Genomic DNA, 20,306 nt, shown 5'->3' on the forward strand with positions numbered 1-20,306 from the left:
GGGCGCAGTAGCTGAGGACACAGTGGTGCTTAGCAGGGCTCCGGAGGGCACAAGAAAAACGCTGCTGGAGAGGAGCAGTGAGGAAGCCCTGAACAAAACCGGCTGTTATTTTCAATTTTCAAATGACATCCTTTATCTGGGATTCCCTTCCCAAACCCCATAATCCCGGCTACATAAAATTAATCATTTTTAAGGGATGTGAAAACCTGGGAGTGCGATTTACGATCAAAAGTGGTTTTTTACTGGCTGGAAGTGGTGTTGGACGTTGGTTTGATTTGGTTTCTAATTCCTTTGTTCCACGCAACTGCACTGAACTGAGTATATCCTTGGAGTAAAGAAAGGCATCATTCGGGTTTCTGGATCAGGCGTGTCGCTGTAGAGTGATTCCACTGGGCAGAATGAAATAAAAGGCAGGAGGCAAGCTATTGTTATGCTGCTTTATTTCTGTAAGGATACACTGAAACGTTAGATGAGAACAGCTAATGACAAAATGTAGAAATGAGGCATCAGCTTCTATAACCACTCCTACAAGAATGTTAATACATATTGTCATTACATGTTTACGTCTGATATTGTCTCATTAGACTATGTAATAATGTAGAATACAGTAAGGAGGAGATCCTGCATTTCTTATAAGCAATAGGTAGAAATCCCGTTCTGCCCGTGAGGATGATGGCCTCCCACTCCCCCACAGATCCAGCTAAGCTCTTGAGGAAAAGTCCTAGGAATCACAAGAGAAGGGACTTGGTGGCCCTCCCTAACACATGGACAAAGAGCTGACAACTACTATGTCACAAGGGATTCAACTCGTCACCGCTTTGAAATGCCACATCCATGTCGATGACGGCTCTGGCACTTGCTCAGCTACCCCTGTAGAGTTGTACTTCTGTGGGATGAATTTCAAAACTGCAGGAAGGTTCGAGGGGGCTAAAATAGTGTCATGCAAGTTTCAAAACTCAAACTATGTCGCTACTAATTAAAACAAAGAAAAATATTCATTAAAAAAATAAAAAGGACAGCGGGGTTAGTTTTGTTAAGCTTCCAAAAGTATCCGCTGTGACGATGTTCATCCATAACAGGCTCGTTTTTTTTTTTTTTTTTTCTCGAATCTGCCTACACTTTCCCAATCACCTGCATGTTCCAGACTTTAAGGTAGGAACACTCAGAAAACACACCGCACAGGGAACTCAAACGTTAGTATGGAGAAAGGTCAGTTCTCGATAGAAGTACAGCTACGTTAGATGTTAATTTTCTGGAAAGTCGAGTTAGTCATTCGAAAGCACAAAGAACAGAAGGAAGCTAAGAGTTTGGATGAGGACGTTAAACCATGCATTGTGGGGAGTTCTTTGCTCACAGAGCTGGGTGAGCAGCCTGAGTTAAAGCAGCCGCTGCAACTCCTGCATGTGACTATGCGTGTGACTACACAGTGGGTCCCAGCTGAGCCATGAAAGCTGCCTCAGTGGGGGGTTTATCGCTTATGCTTCTTGCTTACATCACTAAGTGGCTAAATGGATAGCACTGTTCTGCTCTATGATAAACATGCAGAAGAGTCAATCTAAGTTTGAATTTTTTCAGATCCCAGCTACAGAGAAGTGAAGTTTGCCGCAGCGTTGCTGTTTGCTAAATCCTAAGTATGATCACTGTGTGCCCTTCATTTGAGTAATACTGTAAAATGGGGGAAAAAAAGACAGAGAAACAACTTTGAGGAGGTGAAACACCACTCTTTCCCTATTGATGGTATAGGGCAGGAAGAGGACACAAAGCACAAGCTGCAGATTCCATTTTACAGGACAGGAGCCCCTGTCCGTTTACAGCTTTTTGGCACAGTCGGGGCAATACACCTGCTCCTCATGGAAAACAAAGCGCTTGTTGGCCAGATTCACGGAGCATTTTTTGCAGTGGAAGCAGTAGTCGTGCCAGGATTGTCCTTCATAGGCCACCACACTGGAGCCTTTACCAAACCCTGTTTGAAAACAAAAGAGAAGAAAAAAGACAGCTGAGTGAATACAGGTGAGGCAACTGTGATGCAGAGAGATACAATGATGACTTGTCCCGGTCGCAGAGCCAACAAGCACACAGAGCCAATGTCGCCCGGCTCCCGGCCACCCCTTTCCACCACCGCGCACTCTGCCCGACACCAGTGCTCCCCTGCTATGGCGCTCAACGTCCAGTACCGCCCCAGCCCTGCAGAGATGCCAGGGCTCAGCCAAGGGCATCCCTGACTTCAGTCCCCACATTCCCAGGCCACTGCTAACACCCTGTGACGCGCACCGACCTCCCAGCATAACCAGTTTCTTAAAGGTCAGGGCCAAGGCATCAAAGTGGCCACCAGGAGGCAAACTTGGGCTGTTTGTGGGGTGTGCACTTACCGGGCCTCGAGGAGCTGCTAAGCTTCGATTTTTTCTATAAAGAACAACCACCCACGAGGGACAAGTTCTCTCTCCACCCGGATGCCTGCCCCGGATGTTGGCGCTGGGAAACAGGGTGAGAGGCAAGCGTTTCCCGTGGCACACTGGGGGCTTCCTAGCTTTAGAGACTGGGTGGCTCACTCTTGACACAGTCCTTTTCCCTGAGGATGGCAAAAGTCTTCTCAAATGTACATTTCAAGGCTCCCCGGGGAGATGGGAACATTGGAGGCAGGGGAAGGGCCCAGGGCACTTGGATCGCGGCCACGAGATGAGGAATGAAGTGATTAGCTGTGCTTCTGATCGCAAACCACTGCCAACAGGCAACTCTGAACTAACCTTCATCTACGGGGTTTTAGCATCCCAGGTTCACTCTCACCAGCCTCCCCGACCCCGGCCCCTCCCCACGACCTCCGCCCCCCCCCCGCCCCCCCTCCCAGAGCCCCACGTAGTGCGTGCCTGTGGCCCGGTGGGTCTCAGGCATGTGAATTCCCGGCAGCATTCATCAGCAGTGGTCAGGAAGTGTTCTGTATTGCAAAGGCTAACCTGGCCTGGGGGAGAATCCAAACTATGCGGGGGGGGCCTTTAGGACCACAGTGGCAGGGGAAGAAGGGCATTCTTAGGGGCCTTTGTGGATGAAACCGACGACATAGGAAAATGAGAGATGGTTACCAAGCGCAAAACCTAGTCTGGCAGACTTAGCAAGGACTCTTTAGCCTACCAGTGATGGGGTTCTTGCATCCAGCACACTTCTTGGCCACAAAGTTCTTGTAGCAATCCACGCAGTAATACTGGTCCTCCACAGCGGTGAAACGCTGCCCAGCAAGCTTCTTAGAACAGGTAACACACACAAAGCAATCGGCATGCCAGGGTTGATCCTGGTAAGTGATTCCTCCAGATGTGATGGCCTAGACCAGGGAGTGTAGCACCGGATTCAGATTCAACAACCCTTTGGCTGAATGCCTACTATGTGCCAGGCACTGTGCTGGGCGCTTGGGTATACAATATCTCATTTAATCTCCACAGCAACCATGGGAGGTAGGTGCTATTATTATCCCCAATTTACAGATGAAGACACTGAAGCTCAGAGGAGGTGAGCCCGTTTCCAAGGTTACATGGCAACTCTTAAGTGGTGGAGCCAGGCCACCAAAGCCAGAGCTGCCCAACCCAGACTGCAGTGTGAGCACCCCACACCATGGCGGCTACAGGGGCCACCGGAGTGGGCACACACATGACAGCTTGATGTGGCCACAGCACTGCTTTCTCTACCGGAGTTTCCTCATCTGTCAAGTGAGCATAATAATTCCTACGTCACAGGGCTGTCATGAGGATGGAATGGGATAGTGTGTGTGCAAGTGCTCTGCAGACTGTCAAACACTTGTAGAAACAAGAGTGAACGCAGAGCTCCCACGGCAACATACCTTATTGCACTTCACGCAATGCTTGGCAAATTTGGCCTCGTGGCAAGTCACGCAGTAGAAGTTCTCCCCTTTCGGGAAGAAGCTTCCAGTCCCGATGACCTGGTTGCAGTGACTGCAGGTGAAGCAATCTTTGTGCCAGACGGTCCCCTTGTACTCCACGTTTTGATCTCCTGCAGGGGAAGCAATCAGATAGCCCCACTGACAGTGCTCTGCAGGGGGCTGCATCCACTCAGCTCCCCACCCCGGCCCCTCCCGAGTTGAGGGAATGCAGTCCCTGCAGTGATTGGCCTCAAGCTTCTAATTCTCATGCCCATGGGGCCTCGTCTCTAATGTTTGGCTCCTGCTGGTGCCAACCCAGGATCCTGTCATGGGAGGGGGCCCCAGCTTCATGATTTCAGGGCAGACGCCTGAATCCCCACTCCCCCCTCAGACCCCTCGTGGCCTTCCAAATTCAAAAGGGGAAATGACCTGACCCAGAATTCTAGAGGCGCTGGGAAAAAGCATGCTTTGGTCACTTACTATACCCAAATGAGAAAGCGCTACATACTTTTCACTTCATTCTCTTGCCACAGACAGTTCTCTCCAGTGTTCTTTAGTTTCCGAGTGTGTGCGTGTGTGCGAGCATATATGTGTACGCATACATACGTGTATATATGTGTACATATATATGCTAAAATCTAAAAGCAGCTAACAGCAACATTAGCCCCATCATCATAAGCAAACCCACATCATCGCTGCCCTCGGAGCCTCATCCCTGGTAGCCAGCTACAGGGTGGCAGCCACAGGCCCTGTGACCTAGCTCCGGGGGCGGGGGGGTGTGAGCGTGTGCAGTACCTGCCACAATCGGCTTGAAGCACCCTTTGCACTTGGGGGAATCCTCACGAGTGGTGCACTTGTTGCACAGGATCTTGTTGTCCTTGGCCACAAAGGTCTCATTGGCCAAAGGGCGATGGCACTTGTAACAGTGGAAGCAAGTTTCGTGCCAGTAGCGGTTCTTATAATGCAGCTCCTAAGAATGAAGCAAAATCACACAAGCCGCTGTGGGCCCCACCTCAGACAGCTAGGGAAATGAAGGCCCAGGCAGTGGCAAGGGCTTCCTCGAGGGCAGCCAGTCCAGGGCAGAACGAGGACCTGCTCCTGGGCCTCCTCCACTCCCTCGCCTACACGTCACTGCCTGTCCTGCCTTCCCCTCAGGTGGCTACAGTGATGAGGACAAACTACACTCAAATGCCACGTGGGGATGACTGTTACCTTGGAATCCGCACCGATGGGCTTGCGGCACTCTGCACAGGTGTTGGCGCAGAACTTGTCAAAGCACCTCAGGCAGCAGTAGTGGCCGTCCTTCTGCACGTACTTCTTTCCCTGCAGGGGATCCCGACAGTAGTGACAGTCGAATTTCTCAGCCATGGTGCCCACCTTGTAGCTGGAGGGACCTGTGAAGGGAAGCAGGCAGAGTAAAATGACCAACTGAAACCCCAAGAGTGCTCTGCTGGGGAGGCTCCAGGAGACCCCTGGGCGATTCTGCACCAGTCTGAGAAAACCAGTCTGAATCCACGGGGTCTAGGAGACCAGGGCACAGCTTCCCTTCGAGTCCAGCTGGCCCCCAGGCACCAAGGTGACAGATATTTCACCCCAACTCCTGGTGAGATGGAAGCCTGAGTCTAGTTCCCCACTGGCCAGAAGGCCATGAGTCTTTGGGGTGGGAAAAGCCCCTGCTTGGACAGACCTCCGTGCTGGCTCACCAGGAATACAAAGGCAGACAAGAGGACCAGACAGGACTTCTGGGGTGCTTTGAGCAGTGATATGAAGGAGTGCAAGGTGGCATAGAGCAGGCAAGAAAGAAGAAACTTAGACAAAAGGCACAGCCTTGGGCAGTGGCCGCAAGCTGAGGAGGGCAGGCAGACACGCAGTCTGTGAGGGCATCACAGCTCCGCAGAGAAGAGCTGTGCTGCCTCCGCAGGCTGCCGAGAACTCTGCTTAGGGGCTAGGCAGTAGCTCGGGAGCCAGGAGCCCTTCCGCCAGATTTCGCTCCTCCTCGGTCACTTTTTAGGGAGGACAGTAGCCTCTGGAGCCTCAAAAAGTTTACTGCTGACTCTCTATGCTACCTAGGCACAGAAGCAAGCCTTATGGATGCATTTCAAATGGTTTACATTTACTTTGAATCTGGCAGGAAAGATTTAAATCCCTTTATTCCAATTTCATTTACTGACTTTCGAGGCTTGATGAAGACAGGAACAAAAGATCAATAAAACTGGCTTCCTCAACTGGTGCTGGCAATCTATGGGACTGTGAATTCTAAACAGTGAGGGGCAGCTGTGTGACACACCAAAATTGGGGTCCCTTTGTTCAAGCGAATGCAGATCAATATATTCACAGAAGTGTCACTATTTGGGACACTTACAGGTTTAAAAATGGCCATTTTAAAGTATGATCTGAAAAATGGCTTTTAAAAAACACGAAGAAAATTTTGTTTTAAAGTGTTAAGCTGATGATGATTCCACAAGTTCCTGCCCTTTGCGTGGCCCACCCTCCTTCCAACCCCGCCGACAACATAACACGCATGGCTAAGGCACTCCACCGCAACCCCTGTCAACTCATTTCCTACGAATCGAATCCTGTTGCGTTTCTGTTAAACAGCTCTCAACGGCTTTAAACTTCTGCAAATTTGTTCCTCTCCCTACCACCCCCGGAAAAAGAAACTTACATGGGTTAACAGATAGCGATTATTTAATTTGCCCAGGAAACCTGAGAATGGAGACTGTTTTCTCGGACTATCCGTAAACATGGTTATTGTGCTAGCACGCATTCAGAGTGTAATTTAGAGACAAAGAAGGAAGGGAAAAAAACGAGCAGTTGCCCGGTACTCACCGCAGCTCTTCCACGAACTGAAAGGCCCCAAACTCCCACTTTGGGTCCCATTCCCAGTTTGTTTTATACAAACACATGTCCAAGCTGTTTGGTTCCTGTTGCCACAGGCAACCAAATAGCAGAGAGTGAGCTAAGGAAACCACACCCTGTGTCTCAGAACCCGCCTTAGCAAAGGCTGCTTGAACTCTCACTCAGAACCACGTTGATTCTGAAGTGAGCCTCCAAACAAAGAGAACCAGGCTGCTGACGAGCACAGCATCTGGACACGCTGACATGCAGACAGCCCCCCTCCCCATCTCCAGAGAACTGACAAATGAAGCAAACTCGGGACACACTTGTGCAAGGACAGTTGTGCCACAGTTAAAAGCTTTCCTAAGACTAGAGGATAGTTAGTTATTTCTACTTTTCCCTAAAAAGAAAACTGGGCTGTTCCCTCATATAACTGGGTTCGACACACAAAGTAGGGACACAATGAAACTAGAGTCTATCTCCTTGAACCGTGTCCTGTTTACACAAGGCAGCTTTTTACCTGCTTTTAGCCTCTGTGTTCACATCAAAAAAGAACCGGTTACAGAGATAACATGCTGAAAATCACTTTCCTTATTTCATTCTTGCTGTTCTTCCCCGTCACATAAAATCCTTGTCTTAGCTTTTCCATTTTGAAATTGTGCACTAAACAAAGATTTACTTTCTTGTTAAGAGCTGAGTGGAGAAACTAAATACATCTCCCGTAACAGTAAATGCCGACGAAATGAAATTATCAGTGGCTCCTAAATGCCATTTGGCAGGAAAACAGACTTTGGAAGATTAGACAGCACTGGCTTCCTTCATGGCTAGTAATCATAGCTGGTTTAGCACTTCAGAGGCTATCTGCTTGGACCATATTTGAAAATTCCTCATTCTCCCTTACTGAGGTCTCTATTTAGGATAACACTATGAGCCTACTCATTTTATCATCACTCTCTTTTGATGTCTTTCAAAAATGAAATGGATTCCACATAGTTTTGTATTAGAGTACCACATAGAGTCCCACAAGAAGAGTCCCACCTCTTGGAATTTTTGAGACCTAGCTTTCTGGTAAAAATACAGATATTAGTGTAATGCAAAAGGAAAAACACTAGAAAACAGTAAATTCTACTTCAGGGTGTTGAGAGGTTCTGAAGAGAAGGCAAACTGTACTACGGTTCACGGCACCAGAGCGCTCTTACCTGCCAAGTCTTCCCCACTTTAAAACCACACACTTTCCGAGCTGTTATATTACTAGTGCCAAGTTCTTCACTGGTTACTTTCATAGTTCTAGAAGACAAATCACTCAGCATTTCTAGGCACCCAGACGATGAAACAATCCATGGCCCACCAATGAACATGGAAGTACCAAGGTGTACTTTAGTCAATGGGAAGTTGCTTGCCATATGGTAATGGGTCTTAAACCCAGGAAAAGGAAAATTAAAAGAATCAACCCCAAGTTAATAGTACCACTGAGAAGAGTCCCACCTCTTGGGATTTTTGAGTCCTAGCTTTCGGCAAGATTATTTTCTTCTGTAGTACGAAAAATCCAGGGTCATCTGATTTTCCCCATTGCCATATACTTAAACCCAAAGAGTCTGTATCCAGATGGAAGAACAGATTTCAAAAGGGCATATTCTTTTATAGCTGATTTCGACAGTTGACTGAAGCCTGTTTTGTGTGTGGGGAAACACTTATTTGTCAAGATAAAGAGGCACTTCTAGGAATGCTGGCTTTATTGCCTAATAAGTAAAGAGGCTGGAAATACTCAAAGTATGCTAACAATGTCTATGTCAAGTTTATGAACTTTAGTACTTTTTCTGCAATAAATCTAACGGAGTGGAACTCTGAGCAACCCGAATTAGCTTGCCATGTATTTTTCTAACGTTATGATTATTTAGTACAAAACTATTTCAAGCCTTTACACAGCATGTTTGGGATGGGGTTGGAATAATACTTTCCTACTGAAAAGATAGTTACCATGTCAAAAAAGTTAGCGACTCTAGGAAAAAGGCTTATAAATGAGAATGCTGAGATAGACAAGGGTTAAGAGGTTCCTAAAAGTCAGAAAATACCCAGATTTGTAGGCTTTGTCTGATACAGAGTCTAAAGCCACAGTTAGGCTTTGACTTCACGAGGAGAGAGGAGCTTTGCACTTTCCTTTGTTTAGAAACGGTAACAGCATAGAAAAAAATGGAAGATGGCCCTTTACCTCTTCTTTTGGGCTCCCTCTAATTTTACTGACCGACATGTACTTAGGCATTCACCTTTTAGGGAGTCATTTTTTTTTTAATTCCCTTAGCAATATCTAAGTCCCTGATATATGAAGCCTTTTAACCTTCCAAAACTTCCAGATATGTTTGCCTTGACCTAATGCTGTTATCTGGAAAAGGGCATGTCATCAATCATTAAACGAAACGTTTGATATTTGACATGTGTAATTCCCATGCTACTTCCTTTCCTGCCTATCTTTCTTTGTCAAGGGCATGACATCTGCCCTAAGGCAGCTCTTTGACTATTGTAATGCCCTCGTCTGTACTCAGTAGCCAGATTTCTCTATCACAGGAAATTTTGCAAATACACTGGGAGCCCGGGATATGTAACCCAGAACAGGGGGACAGATCACATGACCCTAAGGTGCAGAAGTCTAGCCTCCAGTCCTTTACAGACTTAGTGGGTTAGGATACAGTTAGAAATGTGACTGGGTGATCACATTTTGGATCTTTATTCCAAGATGGTTGCCTGACTTCACTTAACCGCCAAACTTCCTCTTTCAGAAAATTCCTGAACTACATCCAAAATGCTAAGAGGTACCTAAATAAACCTTGGAATCTCGATAAACAGTTTTGGCTTTCAATTTAATCACATACATATACAAGCAATACAACATTGTCACATTTGTTGTTTTATGTTTTTTCTTAACTATAAGCTACTCGTTCCAAAACCAAAAAAACCAAACCCATTGCCGTCGAGTCGATATAGGACAGAGTAGTACTGCCCCATACAGTTTCCAAGGAGCACCTGGTGGATTCGAACTGCCAACCTTTTGGTTAGCAACTGTAGCTCTTAACCACTACGCCACCAGGGTTTCCAGTCACTCGTTAGAGAAGATTCAAGTTGCATTTAATGAGTCTTTTTTGTGTTTTTATACGTATTTTCTCATGTATTGCTTGCTAACGTTCATTTTTTTCCCCTGGTGCCCAAGGGGCTCAAAATAACAATGCTTAAGGAAAAGTGAATCTTATGACTAGGTAGCATTTTTTGTAACTATGTGCTTTCCCTGGGTGGTATAACATACAGTGTAAACAATGAACAGCCACCCAAATGGAAAAAAAAATTCAGGTTATTTTTGGTCTGTTAATTGCTAAGTCCAACATACCCGTACATTAGTCACTCCACATATAAATATTGGCCTCTGAAGAAAGGGTATATTGCTTTCTTGAGAACATTCAACAAATGGAATGAAGGCTTAGCTGATGAATAGGACACTTGTGTGGAAACATGCTAACACGCCTAGAGGTGTCGTCAGTCGTTTGGGAATAAATACCTAAATAGCTGCAATGAGACAGAGTTCATGAGTCATGGCTGAGAAGTAGTATTTCATAGAGTTTCATAGAAAATCAGAAAGTATTTTTCCCCTCAAAAACTGCACATGTACAGAATGAGTCAATATTATTAGCAAGTTCACTTGTACACTGGTCTTAAAAAAAAAAAAAACCAAAAACATAAATCTCTTTTGGGTCACTGATATACAAGTAACAGTAACTTAGATTATATGTGGCATCAGGAAGGTTAGATATAGACTATTAAACGAAAAATTAGGTGCCACTGGAATTCCAGCGGGCCGCATTCTGGTCTAGTACTATTTTGTCCATTAGTGAAGCTTTTTTTTAACGTTGCACGTTCTGTCTTTCCTATAGGAAAAAGCCAGGGTTTCCAAGCTTCTGACCCAGCAGCTATTAAACATGTGTTTTTAGTTTCTCTAGTTGTGGTGAGGTAGTAGGCGGTGATCTGGTGGTCATTAAAAGTACAAAACGTTCAGTTTCACTCTGACCAAATCTTCTGACTACCATTTTTCAGCTGTTTTAAGAATCCCATCCCATTTTATCACTCCTCTCTCGCCGCCCCTTGCATTTTCTCTTCTCGCCCTGACAACAGATTGACAGGTGTGTGTAGCCCACGGGGCAGTGGCTGGGAAAGGGAATTAACAGCTGGGTGAATATGGCAAATGATCTTCCTGCCCTCCTCACCCCCACCCCATTCCTCAACTTGAAAGGCCAAAGGATGAAAGAACTGAATCTGTATAATTTTGCAGGTGGAAAGTGTTCAGTAACAAAAGCATAAATTCTGGTCCTCGAAATTTCCTCTCGGTATATGGAGGGATGCTAAAAATGGATTTTGATTCAGTTACCGGAGGCTGTATTCTGTCTGTACAAAACCTATTTCAGGGAAACACTGACTTTCTTTCTGTGAGGCTTTGATGGACCTATGACTCTAATGCAGTACAAAACGGTATTTACTAATTTTAAAAATCATCTAAAGGGTGTCAATAATTTCTCAAATTTTAACCACAGTCATAGCCTCTAGATTTACATAAGCAAGAATGACATAAGGATTTGACTCGAGGTTGAGTATGCTATAAATATGTCACCTTTCAAATACATTTCCCTATTCTGACACTAAATGAGTAAATAAAATGAGGCATTATTCTACCAGTTAACATGCATTCAAGGTACATTAGAACAACTGGTACTGACTAGTTTGCCTACACCCAGAGAATGTGTATGTTGGCTGATAACCGCAATCTCAGGCATGTGGTACCATGTTTGTAAAATGGCTCCAGAGGGTGGGGTGGGCGGGGGGAACCCAGACAGCTTTTGAACACTTGGGAACAAGGAAGACAATGGATATTAATTCACTAAAGTAGGGAATTCAATTGCAGCGTATTTGCTTCAAAACACCAAAAGAGAAATTTCCAAAAGTATTTCAACTGTTGAAAAGGGACAGGCAATTACACATTTTCAGGAACAAATTTTCCAAAAACCTGTCACCAATGCTGACTTTGTCCCTTTCACTGAAAGCTGGGAGTCAGGATAAAGTGCTTGGTTTCTTATTTACCAGCTCAAAGAAAGGGAACCGTCACTTAGGCAGAGGGTGAGAGATCAAAAGTGCCGTTCCCGGCTTCAGGGGAGAGCCAGGCAGCAGGCTGACTTCCGAGAGCTGGGCTTTCTCGGAAACCTCCCTGTCCTTCAGCCCCTATTCCACAGGTGTCTTGTCGATGGGCGAAATAAATAAATAAATAAAAGGGCTTTCTTAATGTCAGTTTACAAAACAAAAGGAAGACTCTCATGGTAATGATGGTCTCGAGCGTCTGAATCTTTGCCTCTTTTTCTGACAGGAACAATTAATAGCATACTATCAAAAGGATGGTAGCTGTTTCTTCAGGAAGATTAAAACCACTGTTCAGAAAAGGGGAAGCTAGGTAAGTCATTACGGATTTTCTTAGTCATCAACATTTCCCCTTCTACCTCGACAGTCAATTTATGTCTTTCTAAAACACTTTAAATTAGATTTAAAGCAATGTCCAGATGAAGGATTATATTTTATAAATAACCAAAAATTCCTAGCCAAAACAAACCCTCTTTCCTCACACTATTTCTTATAGTTTCATAAGCTGTCCTGGAAAATGCAAAAATATATTAATATTTTATTTGTTACTTTCTAAAAAATGTCGAACCATTCAAACTGCTAACTTGACCTGAATAAGAATAATCTTTTCTTTGAACTAGTACTAGAAGGCAAGAACAAAGCAGACAAACTATGACTGACTGACTTAGATGCAACTAAATTCATTAATCACAAATTACCTTTTTGTCAAAGGATGGATTCACTGTCTTAATAAAACTGCTCAATTTAAGATCAAGAACAGTTAAGTTTTTACCTGAGTGTCTATGAGAAGCCATTGCTCAGAGGCCAAGTTCAGGAGCAGCACCTAGACCAGTCTTCCCTCAACCTCAGCTGATAAAGCTGTGGCCCATTTGTGAACATACATTTAAGGGGAAGCAGCTAACACAAAAATAACCGAGAGCAGATGTCCCACCCCTCCCCAGAGATCACAACCTTAATCCCACTAGAAAATTCTTAACCATTTTAGGTGATCCAAGGGAGAAGAATAGGATCCAGTAAAAATACCAAACACTACATATAAATACCTGCGGGGCTACTCAGCATCCAAATTTGCTCCAGAGCCAGAGAGGCCACACAGAAAGTCATCCCTGTACCGGAATAAAATTTGGACTCTGCTCTGGCATAGCTTAATGCTGAGCCAACCTTATTAATCTATTTTCTAGGCCTAAGGAGCTTGCATTTGGCCCTATAAATAATTCATTTTTGTGCTGTTAACAATAAAAGTAATTATAATAGATAGATTTGTGTTACCAGGATAATTAAAGGGAATTAGGCACTATGAATAAACAGATTAAGGGCATTATAGATGTTTAACTCTATGTCCTCCTTGGTACGCACTACAGATCAGCAGAATACTGAAAAGGGGAGCAATTTTTTCCACAAGCAATCATATCTCCTTAAAAAAAAAAATCTCCTTAGCATCAGACAAAATAGAACAGGGTGGGTATATACGTGCATATACCCACTATATACCCAATGAACATATCTTGTCCCACAGGCAAATTAAATCTCCTGCCTTTCACACAGTGAAAGTAATTATATGAGTGCAGATGAAGACAACACTTAACAGGCCATCAAATGGCTGAAGACTGGTTACCTGGAACCAGTTTCAGGAAAAGTTAAAGTCCTTGGGATGCCTTATAAGTCCTTCCATGACCCCTCCCCCTCCCATCACTACTGTTGTCTCATCCCTTGTCCCCCTTGCCCTGTCTCCCTTTGTTCCAGCCTCACTGGCCTCCTTGGACACACCCTCACGTCAAGGTCCCAACAATGATTCCCTAGGCACAGATCTCACTGTTGCTCCTCTACTTCCTTCAAGTCTTTGTGCCAAGTCATCTATTCAGTGGAGTCTTCTTTGATCACAGTATTTAAAATTGCAACCATGCTCCCCCCCACACTCTCCCTATCCCCCTTCCCCAATGTGTTGTTCTCTACAGTACTTAGGACCTTCTAGTATGTAAGAAGCCCTGGTGGTACAATGGTTATGTGCTTGGCTGCTAACCAAAAGGTTGGCAGTTTGAACCCACCTAGTGGCTCCACGGGAGAAAGACCTGCCAATCTGCTCCCATTAAGATCACAGCCAAGAACACCCTTATGGGGCAGTTCTAATCTGTCACATGAGGTTGCTATGAGTCTGAATCGACTCAGTGGCACCTAACAACAACGATGACGACTACCTACTATGTATTACACCTATTTACCTTCATTGCCGTCCGATTCTCCCTTCTGTTCCATGAGGGCAGGAATTTGATGATATTTGCTGCTGTTGGCCCCAGCACCTAGAATTCTGCCCAGCTCACAGGAGGCTCTCAGAAACTATTTGTTGAAAAATGAATGAAAAAGTAGCAAAAAAAAAAGAAAGTTAATCAAGCCTCATTTAAAACCAAGCCATGGTCCCACCAGGAACCCTAAAAGTAGCTTTAGTCATTGAACTTCAAGGCAAGCAGTTGGCCTTCACTCAGGGACTGTCCCAGGCTCCACACTGTCTTGTTTACTAGTGTCTGCCATTGGTTTGGGCCCTGTTCACACTTTGCCCCTACCAGACCATGCCCCTACCAGACCAAGGGCCGAAGTGGTGTTTGCTTGTCTTCATTGTCCTACAGCATACAGTAGGGAATCCTAACTGCTTCACGAATAAATGAATGAATTTTACAATTTTTACGCTCTTCAAATGTTTAATGAAAAGTTAACTCTAAAAAAGAGCTGAAATTGTCGGTAACTCCTGATTAGCAGGAAAACGACATAACAATAAAAACCAGGATGTTACAGGCAAGTTTATTACATGTTAAGGTCAAAAACTAAGCCTGGGAAAAGGGAAGTCACATTGTGCTCGACCCCGCCCCTCCCCCCCAAATGCTTTTCTAGCTTTCTTATCCAGGCTAGTAAATTATGGCAGGGAGACTGGCCAGTTTTGACAGTGCCACACCCCTAAAATAAACTTAAGCCTTGACCTAGGGGAAATGCTCTTATTTTATTAGATGATTAACCTTCATGGGCCCTAAGTTTTAGACTTTAGTGAGGTATATTTTTAGGTAGGGCGAAGGTATTTTTAAATGCCCCTCTTGTTGGACTGTGAACAATCAGCTTCCTGTGCCAAATCCTTTCCTTTAGCGAGTGAATTCTAGTTGCCAGCCATGCATCGGGGGGTATATTCTTTCAGCAAGTATAGGTGCTCGTTTAGGTCCTAATCATTTTGAAAAGTCACAACAGAATACAGACAGACGTATAGCCTTATGAAGTTAGGAAATATACTTAAGTCTGTTTTGACTGAGATACTGCTACAAAAGCTTACTTTCTGACCACTACTTAAGTAGTCAACTAGGGCACGCCAGTGTGAGCTGGGAGCCTGACCCTGCGAGAACAGCATTGAGTCCACCTGCAACCGACATCCACCAGGTAACTCTGCCATCCTAAAAACTTCAGGAAGCAGGGCCACTGCCTGCTCTAACATTTGGCCCCACTGCCCGTGTCAAGTCACAAAGCCACACCTGTCGCAAAACCAAACAAGAAAAGGCCCCTTGCAACATGAAAAAACAATTTCTCTGTAAGAAGTGTTGGTAACTCTGACCTGTTTTGGATCAGTGGTTCAGAAATCTCGGCAGTTACTTTAGTAGATAGTAAAACCCTGAACCGCCACTGGTTTCATTGGTACCTGCTCCAACTCTGTTACCCATTAACAGTATGGTGTTCATAATAGTCTTACTAACCACTGTACTGTTTGCAAAGCCCTTTTATATGCAGCTGGTGGAGCTGGCTGGTGTTTGGGGAACAATTCTCTTTAGTGTTTGAAGGCCACGTTTCAGGCCTTTTAGTCTCTCATGCTCTAGCATACACCATAATTTTTAGGGAGTGCTAGGCATCAAAAAAGGAGGCAGTGGTGGCTCAGTGGTAGACTCTTCACCTTCCATGTGGGAGACCGGGGTTCGATTTCTGACCAATGCACCTTATATGCAGCCAACGTTCATCTATAAGTGGAAATTTACGTGTTGCTGTGATGCTGAATAAGTTTCAAAGGAGCTTCCAGACTTGTGTTGCTGTGATGCTGAACAAGTTTCAAAAGAGCTTCCACAATAAGGTGGACTAAGAAGAAAGGTCTGGAGATCTACTTCTGAAAGTCAGTCAATGAAAACCCTACAGATAACAACATCCATTGTGCATGGAGTCGCCATGAGTTGGGGGCTGACTTCACGGCAGCTAACAACATCAACAAGGCATCCAAAACCCTAAGCTCCTTCCTTAAATGGGATCTTTTGAGAACCATTTTCCTTCAGAGTTTATCTACACATTCTTGTCTTCTAAACACTCTGCAGGAGCACTATAACATTACCTTTGCAGTCCACCCGTAGATGACACCACCCCATCCACTGATTCACATTATAGGACAAAGATTTACTGAACAGATGTTCTCCTATGTGCGAGATATTTTGGTGGTCACAAAGAATAAGATACAGCCCTTACTTTCAAGTTTACCAAGATAATTATACAAATGACTATCATGCAAGGCAGAACATGGCAAGCATTACTAAAGAGATCCAAAGTGTTACTAAATTTATCAGAGGGATAGGGATGGAAAGAAAATAAAAGAGTTATCAGAGGGAGAGGTTATATGAGCTTTGGGGAGGATCAGAAAAGACTTCATGGATGTGATGGCATTTGACCTGGTCCCTGGAGAATGGTGAAGACTTTAATATACAGACCAGTGGGAGTGGACAGTCCAAAAAAAGGAATGGTGTGAGCAAATGTAGGAGAACACAGGGCCTGCTCAAGAAGCACTACGCAGCCAAGTGGGGGTAGAAGCATAGGATAAGGAAGTGGTATGACATGGAGCTAGAAAGGAAGGGACAGCCGGAGCATGGAGGGCCTTTCAGCAATGGTGCGAGGGAAGGGTGAGGTCAGAGCAAGGCCAACAGTGATAGGAAGGGTGTATCACAGAGGAGGAGTCTGGAAGCAGGGACAAACGCAGAAGGGCACTGCATCCGCCCAGATGAGAAAGGCAGTGGTGCTGGGGATGGAAGGGAAAGAACAGATGCAAGGGACACTGCGGACAGGACTAAAAGGCCTGATGAGATGTTCAGAAGAAGAAGGAGCTGAAGAGCCCTCGGAGGTTTTGCTTCTGGGTGCCCAGGAAATTATTGGGGAGCTGAGGAGGCAGAGCTGGTGTGGAGAAGAGTGAAACTTTATTTGGGACTTTATAATGAGGTTCTTCTGATATGTCAAGAACTAGCCCCAGTGCCCCACCTTTAATGGGATCCAAGTTGTTGAGAGAAAAATAGGGCTAATGGTAAGATTACTGTGGAATCACGTTCGTGGGGACTCTCACAATGCAATCTAATCCTAGACTGTCTACCTCAGAAACACCACTGGGAGGATCAAACCTCAAAAGTGCAAAGCGGTGCAACCTAAGAGTCAAACAGCAAATTCAGTGACCCACTTGGCCCCCGTCTCAAGAGTTCCTAGTTCACAACTTGGCTTATGGTCATCCAAATCTCCCTTTCCTACATTTTTCTTTTACTGAAGAAATTTTCAAATGGCTGGAACGTATTCAGATGATTACTGGCCATTAGTCATGGCCACAGGCAAGAAGGTGACAACACCCTGGAGTCTGTGGATTTATCAGTAGTTTCATCTTAATTTTTTTTATGTTCTTATTCTTCTCCTAATGCCTACTACGAATAAATTGATACCCTCCAAGTTTGTTTTCAATATAATTTTGTCGGGCTCCCAGTCCCTCGGGCAACAAAATTTCTACTGAGTGACTCCAACTGCAAGGTTAAGGCATCTAGTCATGCACTATGATATGATGTGATTCAGTGTTGAGCTCTCTGGAGTATTTCTTGTCCTGTGTGCTCCTGCCAGAAAAAGCCCGGTACAGCTCCTGTCATCTCATGTTCCTGTCAATCTTTAGGGTGGGAAGAGTACTTTTTCCTACTGACAAGTCAAATTTTGCAAAGTCACTGCTTAAATGTCACAATTCATGACATTACCTGCCAAAGAGTAAAATGAAGGAGCACCCCCAAAGCCACATGAGAGGTGAATTCATATGCCAAACCCAAATGAAAGCAAACCTGGAATTCCTCCTCCCTCAAGGGTCTCTAAGGAACTCTGGTGGCACAGTGGTTAAAGCATTTGGTAGCGCTTGGCTGCGAACCAAAATGTTGGCAGTTTGAACCTACCAGCTGCTCCCCAGGAGAAAGATGTGGCAGTCTGCTTCTGTAAAGATTTACAGCTTGGAAACCCTGTGGGACAGTTCTACTCTGTCCTCCAGGGTCACTATGAGTTGGAATCGACTCAACAGCAGTGGGTTTTTTGGGTAAAGGGCCTCTAGGAGCCTTGGTGGTGCAGTGTTTAAAGCACTCGGCTGCTAACCAAAAGGTTGGCGGTTCGAACCCACCAGAAAAATGTGGCAGTCTGCTTCCGTAAGAATTTACAACCTTGGGAACCCTATGGGGCAGTTCTACTCTGTCCTCACAGGGTAGCTATGAGTCAGAATTGACTTGATGGCAATGGGTTTGGTTTGGTGGAAAAGATCTCTGAATTTCAGAGCAAAGCAAAGGATGGCTATGAAAAGGGGGAGGCTTGTTACAAATGAGGTAAAACACATGAAGTTAAAAAAAAAAGAGACCCTGGAAATAGCAAAGCACCTTGAAAATGTTACTTAACTCCACTGAAAACCTATTTCACAATCAACCAGGGCTTAGAAAGTTTCATTATAATATTCACTGAGATTAAGAATTTAAACACGTGCCATGGCCTCTAACATCTGGTTTTTGGAAATGTCATTCCATGATTAGTAACAGTTTTAAACGTCTCCCCTCTCCAAAGCCTGCCCTTTCCTGTACCACTACTAGGCTCATAGCAAGATATAGGAAATATCCCAACCACATCCTATGATATTTTATGGACCTCCAACTAGACAACACTATCAAGACAACACTAAAAAAACAATGACCTTTAAAGCAAGTCACTATGATAATCTCAGATTTAAAAAAATAATAATAAGAGTGGTACTTAAAAGAGAGAAAAAAAAGGAAAAAGTGACAGAAGACATGGAAACCAGGAAGACTCTTAGAAAGAAATATATAATACAAAGACAGAATCTCAGATCAAGAGGAGATGAATGCTTCATGAAACCGAGAAGCTAGTAGGGATAAATCCTTGCCATAGTTCAGGTGTTAAAATTCTCTTCCAGTCTATTTCTACCACTCACTTGTGATATATCTGTTTTATTTCCATGTTGCCATGTGCCATGACTCAAAAAACCTTTTCAATCATGCTAAGTCCTGGCATTCACCAAGCCCACCTGTTATGGACATTTGAAACTTCTGATAGATGCTTAAGGACTGAACATTCCATGACCCTATTCTATAACTGACATGGCTGATTAATATCCATAACAGGAAAGAAAAAAATGAGCTTTCATCTATACCTTTATTCTTAATGCTGGTAACTAAGGTCAACTGCCTTGACCAGAGGTGTTGTCACAATAATTCATGAGTCCTGCTTCCTGGCGTGGAACATCAAGACTAGTAACATATAATCTGTCCTCATTTACCAAGGGACTATAATTAATCCATTACTGTATCATGCATTGGTGTTTTCAAACCTCACACAGAGGATAGCCTCGGAACTCAGGGTGAAGGTAAAAGAAACCATGAGTGGCTCTGCGGGGTCTGGTCAGTAGAACATTTGAACTTGATATGGTGCACGGCAGTGGGAGTGTGAACCTGGGACAAGGAAAGAGATCAAGCAGTGATTTGGGTGTCACTCCAGAGCTCTGTATTTTGTTAGGCCACAGGGTTGACTATTTTGATAGCAGGGGCAATCTGGATTTCTGAAAGACTGAAAGTACATAAGGTGTCTCCCTGAGGGCCACTGATGTTTAACCTGAGTAGTGCCTCAATCTGGATTTGACATAGGAATACTTACAGGTGGACCGAAAAGCATGGTGCCCACAGTAATCCATGTCTGAGCAAGCAACTTTCTGTGGAAAGTGCTATTCTGTTGCACAAGGACAGATATTATTATCTGAAAACTCAGCAGCAGGACCACAGTGAAGGCTAGTGTGACCTTGCTGGTGTGTGGTCCGCCATTGGATTACTGCCCAAAGGGTAGCTTGTTCTCCTTGTTCGTCAGTTGGTACATGATGATGATACAGTATAGGTTCCTTCAAGAGTCAGAGACACTTGGAGGACTTTAAGATACAGTGGGCTGGGTCTGTGGATACTTCCACCTTCATAAAGATTACAGAATGATGTTTTTGTTGTTAGGTGCCATCGAGTCAATTTTCGACTCATGAGTACCCCATGTGTCAGAGTAGAACTGCCCATAGGGTTTTATTGGCTGTAATCTTTACGGGAGCAGATCACCAGGTCTTTCTCCCACAGAGTTGCTGGGTGTGTTCGAACCACCAACCTTTTGG

General features: G+C 44.6%; 1 protein-coding gene across 4 annotated transcripts in view; it reads right to left on the reverse strand.

The window, feature by feature from the left end:
• Positions 1-405: 405 nt before the first annotated feature.
• FHL1 (four and a half LIM domains 1) overlaps positions 406-20,306 on the reverse strand; it is an 83,560-nt gene continuing 63,659 nt past the window's right edge. Inside the window, exons 3-9 of one of the 4 annotated variants that reach the window (XM_049872943.1) lie at positions 14,089-14,203; positions 5,078-5,259; positions 4,661-4,835; positions 3,827-3,996; positions 3,127-3,313; positions 2,370-2,569; positions 1,789-1,963 (exon numbers count right to left, since the gene is read on the reverse strand). In XM_049872943.1, the coding sequence (XP_049728900.1) occupies positions 1,880-1,963; positions 2,370-2,569; positions 3,127-3,313; positions 3,827-3,996; positions 4,661-4,835; positions 5,078-5,259; positions 14,089-14,122 (1,032 nt within the window). In that variant the 5' untranslated portion in view covers positions 14,123-14,203 and the 3' untranslated portion in view covers positions 1,789-1,879. Of the gene's footprint in view, positions 1,964-2,369; positions 2,570-3,126; positions 3,314-3,826; positions 3,997-4,660; positions 4,836-5,077; positions 5,260-12,641; positions 12,745-14,088; positions 14,204-20,306 lie in introns of those variants that run through there. The other 3 variants (XM_049872944.1, XM_049872946.1, XM_049872945.1) reach the window with 3 other exon arrangements.

This window comes from Elephas maximus, chromosome X, assembly GCF_024166365.1.
Source record: "Elephas maximus indicus isolate mEleMax1 chromosome X, mEleMax1 primary haplotype, whole genome shotgun sequence".
NCBI classification, from domain to species: domain Eukaryota; kingdom Metazoa; phylum Chordata; class Mammalia; order Proboscidea; family Elephantidae; genus Elephas; species Elephas maximus.